The sequence below is a fragment of the Lepidochelys kempii genome, chromosome 22 (genome assembly GCF_965140265.1).
Source record: "Lepidochelys kempii isolate rLepKem1 chromosome 22, rLepKem1.hap2, whole genome shotgun sequence".
In the NCBI taxonomy this organism is placed as follows: Eukaryota; Metazoa; Chordata; order Testudines; family Cheloniidae; genus Lepidochelys; species Lepidochelys kempii.
Window position 1 is genome coordinate 3,157,709 of NC_133277.1, and position 21,658 is coordinate 3,179,366.

General features: G+C 53.9%; 1 protein-coding gene across 1 annotated transcript; it reads right to left on the minus strand.

Moving 5' to 3' along the window:
• Window positions 1-80: 80 nt before the first annotated feature.
• Window positions 81-21,650, minus strand: PANX3 (pannexin 3). The gene is made up of 5 exons (XM_073321045.1): window positions 18,116-21,650; window positions 13,460-13,602; window positions 10,771-10,985; window positions 8,801-9,465; window positions 81-5,662 (listed from the first exon to the last, which is right to left on the minus strand). Exons 1-5 carry the CDS (start codon window positions 18,294-18,296, stop codon window positions 5,595-5,597), a joined length of 1,272 nt encoding a protein of 423 aa, XP_073177146.1. The 5' UTR covers window positions 18,297-21,650; the 3' UTR covers window positions 81-5,594.
• Window positions 21,651-21,658: the final 8 nt, after the last annotated feature.

Consider the following 21,658-nt stretch of genomic DNA (forward strand, 5'->3'; position numbering starts at 1 on the left):
AGAGGAAGTCCCTCCTGTCCCTCCCCAGCCCAGCCAGGTCTAGCAGCTGGAGCCCAGCACAAGATAAGAGCCCCCAGGCAGGGCACCCCCAGCCCTACCCCTCCCCAGCTCCATGCCCAGCACTTGGGGCTTATAGGGCCGTTGGGCTGGCTGTGTGTGGAGGGGGGGAATGACCATGGTGCCCTTAGCAGTTGCTCACATCACGCACCCGTAAGGCCGGCCCTGCCTCCCTGCAAAAAGTAACAAACCCTCCCACCTCATTATGCCACCCTCACTTCTGTGCTTCTGCTGATGGTGGCACTTCAGAGCTGGGCGGCCAGAGAGTGGAGAGCAACGGCTGGTGGCTGGGCACCCATCTCGGAAGGCAGCGCAGAGGTAAGGGTTGCAATCCTGTGACCCTCCCCCCACAATAGCCAGATTTCACGGGGGAGACCTGATTTCTCGATATGTGACGTGGTTTTCACGGCTGTGACTTTGGTAGGGCCCTACTCATAGCCAATGAACGCTTCCCCTGTCATTTTAGGCTGAGATTCCCAAAGCCACCTGAGGACTTTGGATACCCATTAAAATGAATGGAAATTGGACGTCCAGATCCCCTGGGTGCTTTGGAAATCACATTGATTCAGAAACAGCTTCTTCTTTATACCACAACGCCATGGGTTTGGTTAGTCTAACCAGTGCCTTAACTGTATTATGCAGGCTTTCCTGGACGGGGTCAGACCTGGGGTAAGTCCAGCCAAGTGTCCTGTTTAATTATAGCCAGTCCTCATCTCATCAGAGGAATGGGCAGGGCACCCCCCTGGTGTCCTGAGGTGGAATTACCTGCCCGCAGGAGAGGTGTCTACCTGGCCCCCAGCACAGAATCATAGAATATCAGGGTTGGAAGAGACCTCAGGAGGTCATCTAGTCCAACCCCCTGCTCAAAGCAGGACCAACCCCAGCTAAATCATCCCAGCCAGGGCTTTGTCAAGCCAGGCCTTAAAAACCTCTAAGGAAGGAGATTCCACCCCCTCCCTAGGTAACCCATTCCAGGGCTTCACCACCCTCCTAGTGAAATAGTGTTTCCTGATATCCAACCTAGACCTCCCCCACTGCAGCTTGAGACCATTACTCCTTGTTCTGTCATCTGCCACCGCTGAGAACAGCCGAACTCCATCCTTTAGATATTAGATACTAAAGGATTGGCAACAGCATGATTATTGGGTAAAATCTGAGTGTTATATTGAGCTGGATATGTGGCTGGCCCTTCGGGATCAGAAGAACCCTTTGGTTGATGAAATGGGTTTTAAATAACCACTCACCATTAAGTCTAGTGTCTGGGTGTTGAACCAAGGACTGGAATACCTAAGGGGGCTGCATTTCTGACTTCTTGTTGTCCACAGTTTACTTTTGTTGCTGGTTTGGTATATCTTATGGGAGAATAACCACCAGTTAGGGTTTTCAACTTTCTAATAGCACAAAACCAAACACCCGTGCCCTAGCCCTGCCCCAAGGCCCCGCTCCTTCTCCAAGGCCCTGCTACCCGATCACTCAAACGGCCTGCGCCTGCAGGTGCCGCCCCTGCAGTTCCCATTGGCCACGGTTCCCAGCCAAGCCAGCACTCGGGGCAGGGGCAGTGTGCGGAGCCCCATGGCCCCTGTGCCTAGGAGCCAGACGTGCTGGCCGCTTCCACGAGCCACATGGAGCCAGGGCAGGGAGGGAGCCTGCCTTAGCCCCTCTGTGCCTCTGACTGGACTTTTAGTGGCTCGGTCAGCACTGCTGACTGGAGCCGCCAGGGTCCCTTTTCGATCAGAACGCCCGGCAACCCTAGTTTTTGGGGGGGAGGGGTTGTCTGCCCTACTTCTTAGCAGTTTGTCCTGAATTTGGCATTCTCAGTTGTGACCCCCGAGGCACGGTGACATCTGCACCAGTGGGTCCGGTGGGCAGCTGCAAATGCTGATGGCTCCCTTGGGGCTGCAGGGTGCAATATTCTGTTGCTTGTGCTCAAGCCAGGTCTAGATTCCATTGGACCGAAAAGTGGTTCTGCTTTGCCCAATGGCACTGGGAGGGTCTGTTTGTGTCCCTGATGCCGCCTCCGATGTGCTCTGCTGGCCCGTAAAATGAAGCACGGTAAACACCAGGGAGCTCATGCTGGGCTTTCTCCTTCAGCACCAGTAAAATAGGTGCCCCAGACTAGAGCTAGTCCTCACGCCCCCTCTGCCACTGCCTCGCACCTTGGGGAGCAAGCGTCTGCCCTTCCACAAGGACAGGCAGCAGCTTGTGCTCAGCGCTGGGTTGCCTCGGCTTTGCGAACAAGCTGAGAATATTTCTGTCCCGCTGTCAGCTGGGTTTGAAGGGGCTAAGATGCAGTGACTTTACAGAGCAGAACCACATGTTCATGTCACGGAAGATGATGTGGAAAGCCTTATTTACTCCGCTTCTGTATTCTTCTGAGTTGTCAGTGTGTGGTGTAATTAACAGCCCCTCTAGATGGAGGGTTTCTGGACTGGGAGGTTTGATTAAGATGTATACTTTTCCTCCTCCTTAACTAGGGATTCCTGTGTAATGATTAATGTTAATTCTATTATGAAATAAATTCTGTGCCTTTGTCTAGTGCAGGGGTGGGCAAACTTTTTGGCCCTAGGGCCACACTGAGGTTGCAAAACTGTATGGAGGGCCGGGTAGAGAAGGCTGTGCCTCCCCTGACCCCCTTCCCCCCCGCTCTCTGACTGCCCCACCCCCTATCCACACCCCTGCCCCCTGACAAGACCGCAGGACGATCCTGGATGTGGCCCACGGGCTGTAGTTTGCCCACCTCTTGTCTGGTGTGATGTTTATCTTCCTGTAAATTATGAAAACTACAAATAATAAAGGGTTGGAGTTGATTGTGCTTTTGTAACAATTGATCTCTTATTTCCTTATGGATGATTCCTTTTCTCGCTGGCTCTTTTGAGCTGGTTATATCCAGAGCTTGTACATGCAGGTCTTTTGAGGACAGCATTTCCACTGACTTGGGTGAAAGCGAATATTAGTTCTTTGCATTGCAGTGAGGTGGAGAGGCCCCAGCCGAGAGCAGCACCCCCTGGTGTTGGACACTATACATGCTCACAGAAAGACAGCCTCAGTCCAACAAGCTTCCAATCTAAGCAGAGAAGCAGACCAATGGGGGAAGAAAGTATCATCCTTATTTTATAGCTGGAGAACTGGGGCACAGAGATTAAGGGCCACGTTCTCCACTGGTCAGCGGCCAGCACATTCAGCTCTTGGGAAACTACCCACTTACTTAGGGGCATCAACGGGAGCTGAACTATTCTGGAAATCTGGCCACATGTAGTGCCCACAGTCACTCAGGGTGTCTGTGCCAGGCCTGGGATCCAGCTCTCCTGAGTCCCGGTCTAGTGCCTTACCCACCAGCCCTTGCCCCTGCTGGATCCTGTGGCTTTAAGAGCAACGTCCACCAAGTTAGATACAAGAAGCTACATGTCACTCTTCGGTTCTGTCTCTTCCCCACCAAGCGCTGACCCCAGTACTGCCATTTTATTCTCTAGGTTCGCAAATAGAAATACTTTAAAGCAAGAACTTCTGAGTGCAAAGAGAGGGCAGCAAACCACTGCCCGCTAAAACCCAACTGCCGAGAGCTGTGAACACCAGCCCATGCCACCGGAGAGCCTAGCCCAGCTGGGTGGGGATGTTAGAACCTCAAGGGCTCCTACTCTATTGGGCCGAGCGGCCTGCTTTTAGCGGCATCCCCCTGGCCCTGTGGGCCCCTGTCTCCCGCCTTTTCCTCGGCCCTGGCTGCCCGGCCAGCTCTCTCCCGCTGGTAACTAGCTATCTACGGTACTTATATGGCCCCTCTTGCTCGAGTACTTGAGCACCTCACACCTGGGGTTATCCTCCCACCACCCCTGCATGGCAGGGCAGTGCTGTTAACTCCATTGTAAGCTGCACAGACAGTGGCAGAGCAGGGACCTGCAAATCACGGGCGAGTACATTAACCCCTGGCCCATCTTCCCTCACTAGCAGCACCTGCCCACGGAGGGATGGGTCCCTTGGAGCAGGTGCTGTTTCCTCTCCCCCTTCCCTGACATCATTCTGGGATGTGTCAGCAGGAGTGTTGTAAGCAAGACACGAGAAGTAATTCTTCCTCTCTACTCCACACTGATTAGGCCGCAGCTGGAGTATTGTGTCCAATTCTGGCCGCCACATTTCAGGAAAGATGTGGACAAATTGAAGAGATGTGGACAAACTGCAGAGAAGAGCAACCAAAATGATGAAAGGTCTAGAAAACATGACCTATGAGGGAAGATTGAAAAAACTGGGTTTGTTTAGGCTGGAGCAGAGAAGACTGAGGGGGGACATGATAACAGTTAAGTACATAAAAGGTTGTTACAAGGAGGAGGGAGAAGAATTGTTCTTCTTAACCTCTGAGGATAGGACAAGCAAGGGGCTTAAATTGCAGCAAGGACAGTTTAGGTTGGACATTAGGAAAAACTTCCCATCAGGGTGGTTAAGCACTGGAATAAATTGCCTAGGGAGGTGGTGGAATCTCTATCATTGGAGATTTATAAAAGCAGGTTAGACAAACAGCTATCAGGGATGGTCTAGATAATACTTAGTCCTTCCATGAGTGCAGAGGACTGGACTAGATGACCTTTTGAGGTCTCTTCCAGTCCTATGATTCTATGACATGGCAGTAGCTCTTCATGGAGGCAGTTGTGCTGACCCCTGCTTCTTGTTTCCAGCTGCTTTTAAAGCCTGACACCTACAGCTGGCAAGGGAGTGAGCCAGGACCATGTGACTGGCCAGCTGGGTTGTAGTCCCCATGGGTTGGAAGGGACCTGAGGAGGTCATCTAGTCCAACCCCCTGCTCAAAGCATGACCAATCCCCAATTTTTGCCCCAGATCCCTAAATGGCCCCCTCAAGGATTGAACTCACAACCCTGGGTTTTTAGCAGGCCAATGCTCAAACCACTGAGCTATCCCTCCCCCTCAGGGCTCGTGGGTTCTAGTCTAGCACCTTACTGTCCTTCAGAGCAGCCTGCTTCCGCAGAATCCAAATACCTTTAAAGCAAGAGCAATACACAGCGTTCACTTTTTAATTATGAACCCTTTTCCCTTTCCTCTGCTTAATTTTGAATATGCCTTCCTCAGGCACCTGGGCCCACTGGTACTCTCACTTCCTGTGGGGCAAGTAACTCCACTGAGATCAGTTTTGCTAGAGCACATTAGGAGTATCTCTGCCGGCATCCATAGATACACTGGGGTATAATTGCTATAAAACCAGAATCGGGCCCCACAGCTGCACTGGAGCAGCTGGACCCAAGAGAATGGCAGGTGATGATTACCCTGGTCCAGATAAAAACAAGTTTGATGGGCGCTGATGAAGGGATCTGACGTATAACTAGGACCATGAACGGTTTCAGCCATGACGACATGGGTGGGATGAATGCAGAGCCAATCCTAGAGCAGTAGCTGGGCGTAGGCCAGTGGCCTGGATTCACCCCATGGATTTGGTTATGTTACGTTTCTTAGTTGTCCTCTAACATCTTGTCATCGTTCGGCAGGGGAGCTGTGATCTTCCCATCCCGGCTCAGCCATCCGTCAGGGTCCATCACTCAGGCAGAGCCAGGCAGGCCGGGCTTGGGACCAGTGTTTCTTTTAGCTTCTCCTGTGGGTTTCATTTCTAGATAATGGGGGAGAAGAGAAAGTCACCAGCACCTGTGGGTGATAGGGCTCTCCCTTTCCCCTTAAAAATAAAGGGATGTGACCAGCCTCACTGGAGCAAGAGCTTTGGCACCTGCTCCCCACCAGCCTCGCCCTCCCATCGCCCTGTCTCAGACAGTCAGGGTACACTCTTTCCTGCAGGGACTGCCATAGCAGAAGGGTCCAGCTAGGTTGATACCTTTTGTCCAAGCATGGCCACCTTTGGGGGCTCCAGGAAGAGGCATAACACCCCCCCATTTCCCTCATTCAGTCAGTTCTTTGTGTAACAAGGGAATTTTCCCCAGCTCCGGCTGGACACTAACGAGCACCCATACTGAAGCGCAAAGACGGCTGGCTCTTGTCGTTTGATCATAGCCAGCATCAGCGATAGATTACATTTCTAGCAAATCCAGTGGCAGTGAGGTCCATCATTTAATTATACATTGTACTCAGTCTCCTTTTATCCATTCTCCATTTCTTGCTTTTTGCCACTGTGTGCCCTTTGCTCTCTTACGGGATGCTCGGATGGAGAAATGGGGCACCCTCTCCCCACCCTCATTATTTCATGCAGCTAAAGGTATCAGGGGATCTCTTTCTAGCAAAGCAGCCCCAGGTTTTTAGTGCTCCTGTCCCCTTCCAGTCAGCTCCAACTCCCTTCTCTGCAGTCTGGCTCTCCCCACTGATGGGATCCAGCCCCTTGGTCACAGTTTGAAGAGTGGCTATTCTCCCGAGCCACCCTCACAGCTGTTACGTGGCCTCCAAGGGTCGCTCTGTACTATGGCACTGCTGTAAGGACATAGGGAAGCTCCCTTAGCCATAACTTAGTCATTCCTGCTGCCTGTGGATAGTCACTGAACCAAGGAAAGAGCAAGAACAAAGCATCTGGCAGGGATGGGATGGGATGAGCCAGGGAGCTCAGGGCACTGCCCAAAGAGGGATAGGGATCATGCTCCCCACTTTACAGAAGGGGAGACTGAGGTACAGATGGGTGGAGGGGGGCATACAGCCAATAATGGCAGAACAAGGAAGAGAACCCAGGAGTTCCTAGGCCCATGTTCTAACCCAAGACGGCATTGTCAGAGTGAGGGGGATGGCACACAGGACAGCTCCCGTCCGTGGCGACCAGCTGCCCGCGCTGTACCTGGCCGGGGGCCCAGACAGGCCAACGGAAATCAATTCTAGCTGGGCTAGAGCAGGAGGTAGGTTTACAGCCACGCTCCGTTCCCTGCCCCAGAGCGGGAGCGGCCAGCCAGGCGTTGCCCAGTAGCGCACCCCACACGGCGCAGGAGCCAGCGGGCTGGGGAGAGAACTGGGAGCGAAGCGGGCCTGGAAAGCAAAGAGCTCAGGCCAGACAGCAGCTGCCCCGGGGGAGCGCGGTGGGAACAAGACGAGAGGTGCGTCAGGGGCTGCGGGTGCCTTTCGCTGGGCCAGCAGAGAGACACCGAGGTGCCTGGGAGACGTGCTGAACGGTGCAGCGTTCCCTTCCCAGGCCCCATGCGGTGCCTCTGCTCCCACCCTTCCCACCTCGGCCCCGTTCGCTCAGGGCACAGGAGACAGGCAGGAACCCCGAGTTTACAGCCAAACAACTACCCACCAGGATGCTTCACTTCGTGCCGCACCTGAGACGCCTCCCCTGTCTGGGCCTCAGTCTGCCCTTCGGTGACCCAGGAGAAGAAGGGGCACAGGGCTCCAAGCTGCTGCCCCACGGCCTGCGGGGCCTGCCCCCCAGCAGTGGCCCCCAATGGGCAGAGCTTCAGCTCCCTCTGAGCCTTGCAGGCAGCCTGGCTTTTAAGCTGCCAGCTCTCCAGTGAAACTGGTTCAACTGTTACTATGGCAGCCACCCACCCACATGCAAAATCCCAACAGCCGCAAAATCCCGGCTGCCATGAAGCATCTGTGACCTAGAAAGGTCCGGTTTGGAACTTCTGCCCCTGCGCCCACCCAAGAGGGGTCCCGTTGTGCCCTGCAGGGGCCGATTGCCCTCTTGTGGTTCAGGGTTGGTCTGTGGCACACGGTGATCTTCTAGGTTCGTTACTATTGCAAAAGAAAAATTGGGGAACGTGAGAAGGGCTGAGGGTTGGGGGGGGCGGGCAGAGAGGTCTCCCCTCTGCACAGAGCTGGGCAGATCCTGGGGCTATTCCCGGGAAGTTTTCTGCACCTACACTCGTGCCCCCTGCACATCTGTGTTCCACAAATACCCCAAGCAGCTTTTACGCACCAGGAGCAAGTTCCACAACTGGAAGAGCAGCTCATGCTCCGACATGGCTCGTCGCAGAAGCCGTCCAATCAGGAACCAGAAAGAAGACCATGTGACTTACGTAAGTTTGAATTTTGAGGGAGGGGTAGCTCAGTGGTTTGAGCTTTGGCCTGCTAAACCCAGGGTCGTGAGTTCAATCCTTGAGGGGGCCATTTAGGGATCTGGGGCAAAAATTGGGGATTGGTCCTGCTTTGAGCAGGGGGTTGGACTAGATGACCTCCTGAGGTCCCTTCCAACCTTGATAGTCTATGATTCTATTATTCATAATGAGCTACTGCGGAACGCCCTGCAATCAAGTAATAAACATGGTTCCTAGGGCACCGAGCAGAACGTGTGCCCCACACAACGCCCTGCCCCCCCCCAGCTCGTCCAAGCAAAGAAAGAAAATTGGGATATCACCAAATACGCTCGAGATCTTTGCAGGTTTCCGGCAGATGGGATATTCACCACTCACCTGGCACTGCCAGCAAGGCTAGAAGCACCAGAGGGATAATTGGGGTGGTGCAGGAGGGAGAGGAGAAGTAATGAGATGCAAGTAAGGAGAACTGAGGATGACAGTCAAGAAAAGATCAGCACTTGTGAACTCTGGAATATTCCCCCAAAGGAAGTGACGGGAGCCTCCTTGCCCAAGATACTTAGAACTAGGCTGCACAGGGCATGGAGAATCACCCAGTAGGAAGCGCTCCTGTCATGGCAGGCTGGCTACAGGCTAGGTGACCAGGTAAGATCTGACATCTAGCAGGGGGAATGGAGGTGCTTTGCCAGCACCATGTCGATTTTTCATTGACTTCCCATCGAGATTTCCGTGCTTCAATTCAAACTAAACCAGAGGGAGGGAGGAAGGTTCCATTAGTCTCTTACCCAGGATCTCGCTGCTCGGAGCAGGAGGGTTTCCTTCGGCCCCTGCAGCGCAGGCCTGGTGTTTCGGTTTGGACGTCTCCAGGCCGGCAAGGAGGGTCATGAAATCCACCACGGTGTCGATGTTCTGTGGGCTGGAGGTGACCTCCCTCAGGGCGCACACCGCATTCAGCCTGCTAAAAGACTTAAGCTCAGAGATATTGGCCTGCAGGAACAGGAGGATGATGTTCAGGTCGTTCACGGGGCAGGTCAGCATCTTCCTGCTGAGGAGGTCAAAGGCGGGCAGCATCTCATAGATGGACAGGAGGCGCTTGTCCCACTGGAGGAGCTGCAGCATGTTGTAGATGACCACAGGTGCCAGGAGGACATAGACCCCCCCGTTGGAGAGGCTGATCAGCTGGAAGACGGAGAAGAAGACCAGCTTGCAGGGAATCACGTCCGGGACTTGGGGCTCATCCCGCAGGAGCCCTGTCTTGATGGAGCAGCTGAATTCATCTTGGAAAAAGACACGGAGGTGGAGAAATCCCAGGTAGAGACAGGTAGCAGCGATGAGAAGCAGCAGCAGCAGGTTCCGCAGCAGGTAGGCGCCCACCAGGGAGTGCGAGCGCTGCTTGCAGGCCAGGTACCGCTCCAGCAGAGGGAACTCAAAGTACCGCTCCCTGCGAGCCCTGGGGGAAAGACAGAGGGGTAGTTGGGGCCAGTTTCTCAGCTAGAGTAAGTTAGGTCACTTCACTGAAGTCAGCTTACACCAGCTGAGAACCTGGCCTGTAAATTCCACCTCTAGGGTTAAATCCCCGGCCCCTGATGCCAAGGGGATGTGGTGCTGGATGGATCAGAACTCTGCCCATGCATTAACCAGCATCATCGAACCAGAGGGTTAGAAGGGACCTCAAGGGTCATCTAGTCTAGCCCCCAATGTGACCCTGGCACTGAGCACCAAGCAGCGATGGGGGTGCTCAGGGATGGGACACTGGGAGGCTGGTTGTTAATGAGTCAGTTTGTTTATACTCAGAACATGTTTTGATCAACTTTTTTCTCGTCCGTAGCCAACACATTTTGAGTAATTTTGTTTAATAAAAAGATCAGTTTTTAAATGCTGGTTCTGTGCATGTAATTGAATTTTAATTTCCACCCAAATGGAGCATGACGCAAATCACGAGGAAAAAATTAAATCCTCCTCTAGTCACTAAAAATTGCAGCATTCCCCCTTTTCTAGCGTAATCAAAATGCAGAAATTAAGAAGCTGAAAAAACGTATCTGGATAAAACATAACCTCCTGGAAAGCAAAAAGTAACATGGGATTGAGGGCAAAGGCTGTTATGTCAATCCACGTGTGAATGGCAACCCTCCAATAAGCATCAACCTTTCTGTGCTGTGGATGGGATCAGACACACACATGCCGGACCAGATTGGACCACAGCCCCACGTGGGGAGGGGGCTTCCAGGAACAGATCTCCCTGCAGGAGCATGTGGAGGGCAAATCCTGCAGCCCATCCCCAGCCCCCACAGAGGGCTCTCCACAAGGGAGGGAGTGGGGGGCTGGGTTACTGGGATCCACCACCCAGGTCCAGTCTGTGTTACCTTCCCCTCAGAGCCCCTGCATTCTGAGGAACCCCCTCCCCACAACAGGGTGGGCCTGAGGGCAGCCTCGGTGAGGGAAGGTCCTGGTAGCATGGTCTTGGGGGAGCTGGGGCTGGGCGGAAACCCCCGTTCCAACAGGTTCGGGGGCAGAGACCCGGCCTGGGCATTGGAGGGTCCCTGCTGGCTGGATCAGTCCTAAGGACATTCTCCAAGGAGATCCCTCCGGCCTGCCCCACTGCAGAGCTCTCTTGCCATGGGTCTGCCCAGATCTCCAAGGAAAAGGGCTCAGTCAGACCCCTGGACCTCCTCTGGCGAGACGGTGGCTGCGGGACTGTGCACGCTGGGAACGGGAGGAGGAACCCAAAGGGTCAGTCCTCAAGCCACTGACTCACTTCTCAAACTCCTCCCAGAAGAGCTGGGCATCTGTGCTGGCCTGGCGGACCTTCACCATGTGCTGCACCAAGCGGATGGAGCGGTTGTAGGACTTGTCCAGCTCGTCGATGATGAAGAGCAGGTCGCTGTTCAGCGCAGGCGCAGCTGAGTATCTCCACAGCAGGGAGGGCAGGTACATGGCCACCGCGATGAGCAGCAGGGAGTAGGGGAAGGCCTGGGCAAAGGACAATGCAATGACTGAGGCCACCTCGACCAGCAAGAGCGAGAGCACAAGCGCAATGGCCAGCAGAGCAGCGGTCAGGACAGACTATAACAGGAGCATAAAGGACAAGCCAGGCAGCAAGTCAGGGCCATTCAGGGCTGCACAGTCTACTCCTGAGGGCATTCTGCGCCAAAAAATTAAAAATTCTGCGCACAATATTTTAAAATTCTGCAAATGTTATTTGTCAAATACATGTGGAGGGTCCAGCAATGGCACTGGGGAGCAGAAGCCACTGGCTGCACAGAGGTGCGAGATCACTGTGCAGCTTCCCCCCGGAACATGGACTCAGCGGTGAGGCTGCATCCGACCCTGACAAAGCGCAAGGACTGGGCCTGCCCCTGAAACACCTCAGGGCCCTGCCCCTCCGTGCCAGGTGCACCAGGTGTGGGCAGGCAGGCTCAGCAAGGCAGGATCCAAGCATGAAGGGGCTTAGTGTGGTGGGGGAACCAGGTGGATGCAGACGGCTCAGTGGGGGATCCGGGCACAGGGGGAATCTGCATTCACAGGGGCTTGTTGGGGGTTTCTGGGTGCAATGGTAATGGGACTCCGCAGGGAGGTCTAGGTGAAGGTGGTTGGGGCTCAGCAGGAGGGGGTCTGGGTGTGGGGGGGATAGAGCTTGGCAGAGGGGTCTTGGTGTGGGGAGCTCACAGGGGGGTCCAGATGCTAGGGGAGTGGGGCTCAGTGGGGTGGGGATCCACGTATAGCTGTTTGGGGCTCAGTGTGGTGGGGATCTGGGTGGCTCATTGGGGTGTCCAGGTGCAGGGGGAGTAGGACTCATCACGAGGAGTTCTGAGTGCGAGGGGTGGGGGGAGTGAGGCTTTCCGGGAGGATCTGGGTATGAGGGGATCTGGATGCATGGGGGTTGGGCAGATGGGGGAGCAGCTCCAGGTACAGAGATCCCTCCCCCTGCAGCTGAGGAGCAATGGGTGCAGGAAGTGGGGGTCGTGGGGAGTTTGCAGAGCTTCCTGCAGCTGGGGGAGAAATCTCGGTGGGTCTGACCCAGTCCCAGATGCCATGAAGAGGAAGAGGAAGTCCTGTCCTCCCTAGCTCAGCTGGGACTAGCAGCTGAGCCCAGCACAAGGTAGGAGCCACGGGCCAGGTCTTCCCCAGTACCGCCCGCTGCCCCACAGTGATTTACTTGTCTGCCAGCTGCCCTGGGCACCCGAAACTTACTGCTGGGGAGGGTCGCATGACTGCTCTGTGGGGAAGCAAAGAAATCTGCGGGGGACATACATTCTGCGCATGCGCAGAGGCACAAAATCCCCCCGGGAGTAACACTCAGGAGGCAGGGAATGGCCAGGCTAAGGCTGAACAGCGGATCAGGAGCTGCAGCCCTGAGGTCTAACCCCAGATATAATGATACCGAGCGATTACACAGCACTTCCCACCTGACCATTCCAAGTGCTTTACAATGGCTCATCCTCCCCATCTTACAGATGGTGAAACCGAGGCATGGGGCAGGGTAGAGACTTGGTCAAGGTCCCACAGGGAGTCAGTGGCAGAGCTAGGGATTGAATCCAGTTCTCCTGAATCCCAGCCCAGTGCCCTATCCATGAGGCCTCCTTGAAGGGGGGGGGAGGGGGGAAGCTGGACAGACCCAGGGGAACTCGAACCCCAAACAACATTGCTCTTCAGATGAGCCTCACAGATCAGGACACTCCACTTGGCCCCTGGGAGCTGATGCAGGGTTTGCAGGGTAAATAGAGGAGATCCTGAGTGGGGGATTCTTGGAGATGGCAGAGGTGGTTCTTGCTTCTACACGGAGGTGGTTTGTTCAGAAGCTCTGTGGGGGCTGCTCCCAAACACACAGAAGTGGCATTGAGGCCTCTCTGCCCAATGATGTGACCATGATCGCTTCTTTGAGATCTGGACCTTGCGCCAAGAGTCGCTGCCTTGTAACACCCAGGCCGGGTCCCTGCCACGGACTCTGCACGGGGCTGCCCCCGGACACCACTCGGCAGTTTCAGCTGCTGCAGAGTGGAGCCGCCCGGCCGATGGGCAGAGCTGACGGCAAGGAGCATGCTACAGCAGAACCATAATCACACTGACCCCCTAGTCACTTCTGGAGCCATTTGGCCTAGATCCCACAAGCCCCAGGTGGCTGGAGCCTGCCTGTCAGACATAAATCTCTCTGCCGCATGCCACAGCCATGATGGAGATCAGCAGGGATTCCACCAGCTGGGGCTGGGCTTCCTGCTTTGGGGCAAATTGGTCCAACAGAGCCCCTTAGGGTGCACTGCAGAGGCCAGCCTGTCCCTCTCGCCTTTGGCTGACAGGGGGGCAGTGAGCACTGTATCCTGATGAGTTGTGTTCTTCACCTGGGTCCCTTGCCCACCCAAATGCCACTGGCCCTGGAGACACTGCATCGGGGGCTGATTTTCAGCCCCTTGAAATGCAGAGCTCCCCCAACCCATCAGCCCCACTACCTTGAGAGCCCAGAGGGATTTGGCTGTCGTGTTTCCAGCAGCATCAAATTCATAGTGGATCAAGGAATCCCAGCAAGACGTATCAACGTATGCAGACTGCTTCCCTGTGAAGTTGGCGGGTGAGAAACAGCTGATCTGGGTCCCTGGAACAGAGCGCAAGTGGTTAGAGCAAGAGGGAGGAGCTGGTGGACCCACAGGCGGGGGGATTCCACCCGCCCCCGGCCCCACTAACGCAGAACCCTGCTGCTCCAGAATCTCTGCGGTGAACGTGCGTCCAGCAGCCCCCGTTCCTACCCACTCCCCTCCCAGCCCACAGCCCGCCCGTCTACACTGCCCCTTCTGCTATGCACTGTGGATAGCACCCCCTTGTGGGCATGGAGCAGGCAGCAGCCAGCAACTAAGTTGAACTCAGTAGCAACACAACAACATCATGCTGACTGCTGCCAGGCTGCCAGATTCCCTGCAGGCTGGAGCTGGGCAGGGATCAGACTGGGCCAGGGTCTGTAAAACACATTGGACCTGGGCTGTGTTGTCCACACTCCTCGCAGCTGCCTGGGGACTACAGCCCCTGGGGGATCCCCTGCTGCCCTGTCTCCCCAACAGCTCATGTAACATGTAACAACTCGTCTTGCCCCGGCCCGAAAAGGTGAGATTCCCTGTGGCAAAGGCTCCTGCCAGCTCAGGAACAGCCTCACTGGCAAAGCCAGGCTTGGCAGGAAAGTCTGGCTCCAGCCAGCACTGAGAATCGAGCAGTACGATAGGAGCGGTTCAGCGCAGCCTCGCTGAGCTTGGATCCTGGCGTCCTTCCTGCAGCCACACCAAAGCCCCCCTATACCCGTTCAGGTGCAAGGCATTCTGGGTACTTACCCCACAAACCACTGCCCACTGCAGGGGTGGTCTAGTGAGCTCCTATAGACCACTGACTGGGGGATCCCTCTCTGCTCCCCCCTACAACCCCCAGGCTATGCCCCCAGGGACTCCACTAAGTCTTCTGACTCCAGCTGGCATGTCACGCTATGTGCTCAGACCTAGCCGCAAGCTTGCTGGTGGGGCTGATGCAGCAGGAATGCAGCTACCCGACAGCCCTGCAGCCCCCAGCTCCCCATCCCTGCTCCAGGCCTGTTAGTTTCGGAGGGGGCTGGAGGAACTGGGGCAGTGAAACTCCCAGCTATGCTCCTACTGCAGCAGCCCCAGCCCATGGGCTACAGGTGGGTCATAAGCGGAGATACCGGATCTGCCAAACCCCAGGCAGCTCACTAGGCTAGACTTTGCTGCTGGTAAACACAAGTGCACTTGTTGGCTCAGGCCAGGCCAGCTAGGGTGCATTGAGCTGCTGTCTTGCCCAGATCATGATTTAAGTTTGGACGGGGCTATCAAGGAACCAGCTTTGCTAATCAAGGCATTTGAGATTGTGGGGAGGGATAGCTCAGTGGTTTGAGCATTGGCCCGCTAAACCCAGGGTTGTGAGTTCAATCCTTGAGGGGGCCATTTAGGGATCTGGGGCAAAAAAAATTGGGGATTGGTCCCGCTTTTAGTAGGGGGTTGGACTAGATGATCTCCTGAGGTCCCTTCCAACCCTGATAGTCTATGAGATGATCCTGTCCCTGAAGGCGACAAGTTCATTCCTGTAACACCATGTTCTGGTGCTTTACATACACGCAGAGCTAGCCACAACTCTAACGCTGTGAATAGCCTACAGAGCCCATCAGCTAGACTATTTCAATGTCCATTCAGGAGACTAATAACCGGGTAGCCCCTCAATCTATGTAATCAAGGAACAACCCAGCAAAAACACATCGATTTTATTCTCTCTGGCTCCACCCAGCCTCCTGTACATTAAGTCCAAGAACAAATTTCTGAGGCAGGATGGAAATTATATCCACAAACCTCACACTCTCTGGTCAGACATACACAAATAACCCCACAAACACAAGTGTCCTCCGCTTCCGGGACTAGAGACCAAAGCTTTCCTGGCAGAAATGTTACATCACTGTAACATTAGATTCACAGATTTTCAGGCCAGAAGGGATCTCTCCTGAATAACACAGGCTTGTTACCCCTCTGTTGAGCCCGATGACTTGTGTTTGGCTAAAGCATCTTCCAGAAAGCTATCCAGTCTTGATCTGAAGACTGGAGAATCCACTTCCCTTGGTAGTTTGTTCCAGTGGCTGAATAGTATCAGGCCTCGTACCAATCCGTACAGAACTCCAGCGGAACACCCCCATTCAATGAAGGTTCCCCACTGACAGCTACTTTTTGAGATCCGCCAGTTCGTTTCTAATCCAGTTAATGTGTGGTCTATTGATATTGTGGGGTGCTAAATTTTTAAAATTAGAATGTTGTGTGGTGCTAAGTCAAACACCTTACAAAAGTTTATTATAACTTACATACTTCGTTGGGCCATCCTGCCTGCTCTTTTTTATCATCATCACATTAGCACCCTTCCAGTCTTCTTGAATTCCCCCAAGATTCTGAGATTTATAAAAAATTAGTATCAGCTGGCCAGAGAGCTCCTCAGCCAGCTCTTTTAGGACTCTTGGTTACAAGTTATCCAGGCCTGCTAATTTTGAATATTTTATCACTAGATTTTCCACATTTCATAACTTCTAATTTCTATCAATTGCTGTGTATTTTCTTTTTTCCATTTGTTACGTAGTGCTTTCTTATTGCTAATTGCTGCGTTATTTTGCCATTGAACCAGGAGGACTGTTAGCCAAAGCTGCTCTCTCTCTCAATTGTGGAATCATGGCTTTTTGGCCAACTAATACATTCTTTTTAAAGAATTCCCAGTTTTCTACGTTTTTCTTTCCAATGTCACTGATAATTTTCCTCAGCTTAGGGAAATGAACCCTTTTGAAACACCAAGTGCTTCTATTACTGGTTGGAACTAGCCTCTACTTGCCCATATTAAATTTAATCAATTCCTGATCACTGCCCCCTAGACAACCACCAACTTCAGTCCAGTGGAAATTCATCTTTAGTCATTAGAATGAGTCCAAATACAGTTACCTCATGTTAAATGCAACACCCTTTGTGTTGACCATCATCACCCATAAAAGAAGCTAATGATATTTTACTACTGGCTCAGTGAGACCTCCAGCAGGTGTCTCCCAAATTGAAGTTTCTCACAAGACCACAACTTTTCTGTCCACACATTACAGTAAGGTTGATCCAGGGGTTGCTCCCCTGGTCCAGCCAGCCTTGTATTCCTTCTCTGACCAGAGCCATAACTTTGTAGAAGTTAATGAAAAATCATCCTGATAGTTAATTTCTTCATCGTCCTTAGCATCGGCTAAGCAGTGGTTGGCTTCTGTCAAGATGGGAGTATCCCTCATAAATGTCTCTCCCAGCAGGTCTAATTGCCAACGATATTCTTAATATTCAGGGAAATGTCTAACCCTGTTTTGAAACCTGCTTAGCTTGTTCCCTCTCTAACATCATGTGGAGGGGAGTTCCACAGGCTAAACACACATTGCGTAAATAGGCATCTCCCTTTTGATTTTTATAGATGCTCTCTCTCTTCCAGGAGCAGCAACTGAACCAACAAAGGAGACTTAAGAGATTGTGACATAACCCCCTCATCTCCCGCCCCCCGTACACACACACGTCTCTCTCAGCAAGAACACAGGGCATGTAGCCGTGGGATGGACAGAAAGAGGTAGAAAGCAAGGAAGTGAGACCAAAGCCTCTGGAGGCAGAAGCAGATCATCCTCCAAGTCCATGTTTAGCCTGAGGTTAAGATGCATCCAATTGTGTTATCAATGAACCTTTGTGTAATAGGATCCTAGGCCAAGTCCTATAAACCGGGAAAAGAAGAGTCAATTCAAGCACTGTCAGCATCCCAGCGCTGGCTGGGCTGGCTCCCTGAAGGGCTGCAGGGACAGAGAAAACCACAGCCTCCAAGAACATCCAGGGGCAGGAGAGAGAGAGAGGAGCGAGACCACACATAACACAGAGCCACATCAACACAGGAACTGGGAACCCCAAGGAGAGGGAAGCAGCCGTTGTTTTTGTCAGAATTGTGGCAAGTTATGTCCAAGGTTAGATGCTGGCTACGGAATGGTCCCCCCGGCCGCAGCAGAACCCTGCTTAGATCGGAAGCTCTTCGGGGCTTTCTATTCTCTTTGTACAGTGCCTTGCACCATGGGGCCCTAGGCCATGACTGGGGCTCCAAGGCACTATTGCAACACAGATGATAAACACCACAGACTCTCCAGGGGAGCACAGAGTATTCACAGGAACGTAGGAACTGCCAGCCTGGATCAGACCGAGGTCCATCTAGCTGAGTGGCCTGGCTCTGACAGCGACCAGAACCAGATGCTTCAGATGGAAGAACCTTGCAGTGGCAGATGTGGGACAGTCAACTCCCCATTAAGGACTCACCCTAACCCCTAGTAATTAGAGGCTGGAGCAAGTACTACATGAAATAGCATAAGGTCTTATCGCCCTTCTGAAACTCTTCCATACCCCCAGAACGCTGACCATAAACTCTGACCTCGCTCCTTGAGCCCTCCATGTACCCGTGATGCGCCAGCAGAACCAGAGCCCGAGGAAGCCAATGGGGTCTGTGCTGCATACCCTGCTCCTGCCCTAGAACTTCTTCCCCTTAATGCTGATCCAGAACCAGTCCCGACAACACCCCACCCTGCAACTCACCCATGGAAAACTCCCGTGCGAACGCCAGGGACACCAGGAACAGGGGCAGGCCCACCGTGACGAACTTCACAACGCGGTCGCTCGGTAACTCCAGGCGAAGGCCTTTGGCTCGGGAGCCGTTAGGGTCCGGGAGCAAAGCATCAGAGAGCATGTACTCGGCGGCCGTGTGTGCGATAGACATGACTCCAGGAGCAGAGACGATGCAGCTGCTGGCGTTGTTTATGGTTTGATCCCGGCCGAGCAGTAGCTAGCAGGGCATGAGCACTTGTGGGGTTGAAAGCTGCATTTGCCCAGCATTATGTACCGGGCAGTGGTAAATGACAGCCCGGGCAGCGCATTGCTAATTACAAGGGAAGCTTTTTTTCTAGGAAAGTTACAAATAGCTTTCCCTCAAATAGAGGGGCCAGAGTCGCAGCAGGAGGGCCGCACTGATTGCTGGGCCCTGGCGTGCCTCACCCAGCCACAGGCAACCCCACGAAAGGCTGCGTCCCTGTGGTTTTACAGCCCTCTCTCATGAATGGATTTATTTCTAGCAGCGATTTTAAGGGGCGTGGGGCTGCTGGGCTATTTTCACATCCAGTAATGAGCAGGAGGGTTGGCAGGGAGGCACAATCCCAGCCCCAGCTCCCATGCCTGTGGGGCTGGGGGATGCACGCAAGTGTCAGCTGTAATAACCGCTGACGCTCGCTGCGAGGTGAGTGATTCTCAGCCAGGCAGATCCCCAGCCCTGCGGGCAGCCATTAGTGGCATGATACAGAGAGGCCTCTTTCTGCGGCCTGACACCGCCCCAGGCACTGCAGGGCTGCAAGGCGAGCATGGTAGGTGTTTGACCAGGCCAAGCCCCAGACTCCATAGACACTCACATGTGCGCCTACCAGAGGGAAGGGACACAGCTGTGCTGTTCAGAGGAGACGCTGCTGAGCACAAGAGCTGACGGCCCCTCAGGGCGGGCAGAGAGGAGCAGGCAAGGGCAGATTTTCAAAGGTATCTAGGTACCTCACTCTCACAGATTTTTAAAGATGTTTAAAAATCTGGGCCTTGGTGTGCCTGCGGATGGACCCTCCAGGTCCACCCTCTTCTCGAGCCTTTGGCCTGTGCCTCTAGAGGTCCCAGGGGGGGTCTCTTGCACACCATTTTCTCCTGCTTGTTGCATGGGAAGTTGTACTCTTTCAGGGATGACAGCCACATTAGAAATCCCACTGCCCGTTCCCGTTGCTCAGGGGGCCCAGCACTCTTCCTAGTTAAGCTCAGTGGCAGATCCCTGGCTCCCCACCCTCATCCTGTGAAGACCTCCACCCCTAAACAGCCACCCCTTGATCATAGAATATCAGGATTGGAAGGGACCTCAAGAGGTCATCTAGTCCAACCCCCTGCTCAAAGCAGGACCAATCCCCAATTTTTGCCCCGATCTCTAAATGGCCCCCTCAAGGATTGAACTCACAACCCTGGGTTTAGGTGGCCAATGCTCAAACCACTGAGCTATCCCTCTCTAAATTGGTAGCTATCCCTAAATTGACTTGCTTGCTCAGGATTTTGCCTCTCCCCCCTGGCCAAATCCTGCTGAACCTCCCCCATGCAGGCTTGTCAGAGGCACTTCTGAGTGTAAAAGGCTGCCATGCTCATGCCCTTGGGCTCACTTAGTGGGCCTTTCTGGTTGCTTGGCCACTCTAGCCTCTCGCTCTGGCTGCAGCGGCATCTTGCCCAGCCATCCTCACCTCTCCCCATCCAGAGCCTGGGCCAGGTACAGGCCTTCTCCTGATGGGTCCATACCACCTTTCAGGCTAGACTAACCCTGGAAGAGAGAGGGGGTCTAGCCTGGATGAGTCCCAAGAGACTATCCCTTCATTATGCAGCTGTCTGTCCATCATCTCTTTGCCAGGGGCCCCACTGAATTAGCAGAGGCAGGACCATGTTAAAGCCCCTCTGGCCGGAAGCTTAGATCCCACTTTGATTTACTTACTGCACATCAGCGCATCTCACTCTACAGCCATGGACAAGCATTGTAAGAATAGAGCGGGATGAGAGGTCAGTGAGGTGCTCTCTCTCCAGCCGTGAGCCAAATGGGACACACCTGGAGATCCCCTTAAGATTCCAGCCACATGGACAATCCAGTATTTAACACAATCCCTTCCCACCCTGCAAAACCAGAGACCCTTCAAACCCTAGAGCACCACCAATTAACCTCCCGCCTCCCAGCCACCCCTCAACAAGGACTTGGGGCCTTGCCCCCTTTGTCCTCATAGTCAGCAAACCTGTGCCCCACTGGATCAAAGGAGTGTGTGTGTGGGCTGGGGGCAGGATAAACTGTAGAGATAAAAGCCCCCCAGTGAGGAAGCCATGCCCCCACTCAAACACCTCTACAGAGGAAAGCCCTAGGCCAGCATGAGCCAATGAACTCTCCCATCTGGCCTGCACACTGACATCTCAGACTTGGCAAAGGTCACTTTACATGGGCTCAGCTGTCTCTGCCGCACAATGGGCCAGGGCCTCTGCTGTAGCCAGGGCCGGGGCTGGAGGGGAGGATTCATTGATTCTGAGTCAGAGATCATAGTCTGACTGTACAACACACGTCCCAGAAGTGTTAACCCCTTTTTATGGGGACCAAGCACTAGAACTGTTGTGACACACAGACAGGGTAGGGCTGCGTGGGGAGAATCACCATCCCCTGCCCCTTGCTGAGCTCAGCTGAGCGGGTTTCATGTTGATCTAGCATTTGGCAGTTTGCCTTAGAATTAATCTGCTGTTGTGCGATCGAAGAACCGGGTCTCACAGCACAGCACCCAGGGTTCCTGGGGGGCTGCTAGGAAAACCTGCTTCTACAAGGCTGGAGGCAAGCTGCAGAGCTGAGGGAATCTCAGCGGGAATGCAAGTTACGTTGCCAAGGGTGCTGTGGGCAGTGGGGAGGGAAGGCTCCAGCACAAAACTGCATGCATTCTGTGCAGTCCCTTGGCCAAGGCAAAGCCGCGGCTGCATTTATACTGTGTGGTTTACAAATGAACATGTTACAAATGCCTGTGGCGGTGAAGAACTCGGATCCCAGGCAGGGACCTGCCCCATGGCCAACTGTCTTAATACACATTCCCACCAGAACGGCAGCTCAGACAGAGCAATTCACAGATCTCCAGCCAGTAGGGAAGGGCTATGCTGCCCCAACCATGCACCGTGGGCCCTGGCCATGCTGCCAGCAGTACAGAGCGTGAATGGGGCTAGCACCAGAATGCAGCCCCAGATGGAATTAAATGAGAGGAGGGGAGAGGCTGCAAGACTTGGTGAACACCAGGGTCACCGAGCGCACCCGTGGTCCCAGAGGATCCCTTCAACATTTGCTGAGCTTGGGGAAACCCACCTCATTTGTGAGGCAGGATTCCAGCCTTGCACTTCCCTCATCTCCCTGGGTCACTCACCCAGCCCATCAATACCTCCAGCTCAGGGCCTTAGAGGGGAAACTGGCCCCACCAGCTCAGCCCAGCAGTCAGTCAGTCATTCCCCCAGCAGGGTTTTGCGGCACAGTGAAATGGGTCATTCTGGTGCCTCTTGCTGATG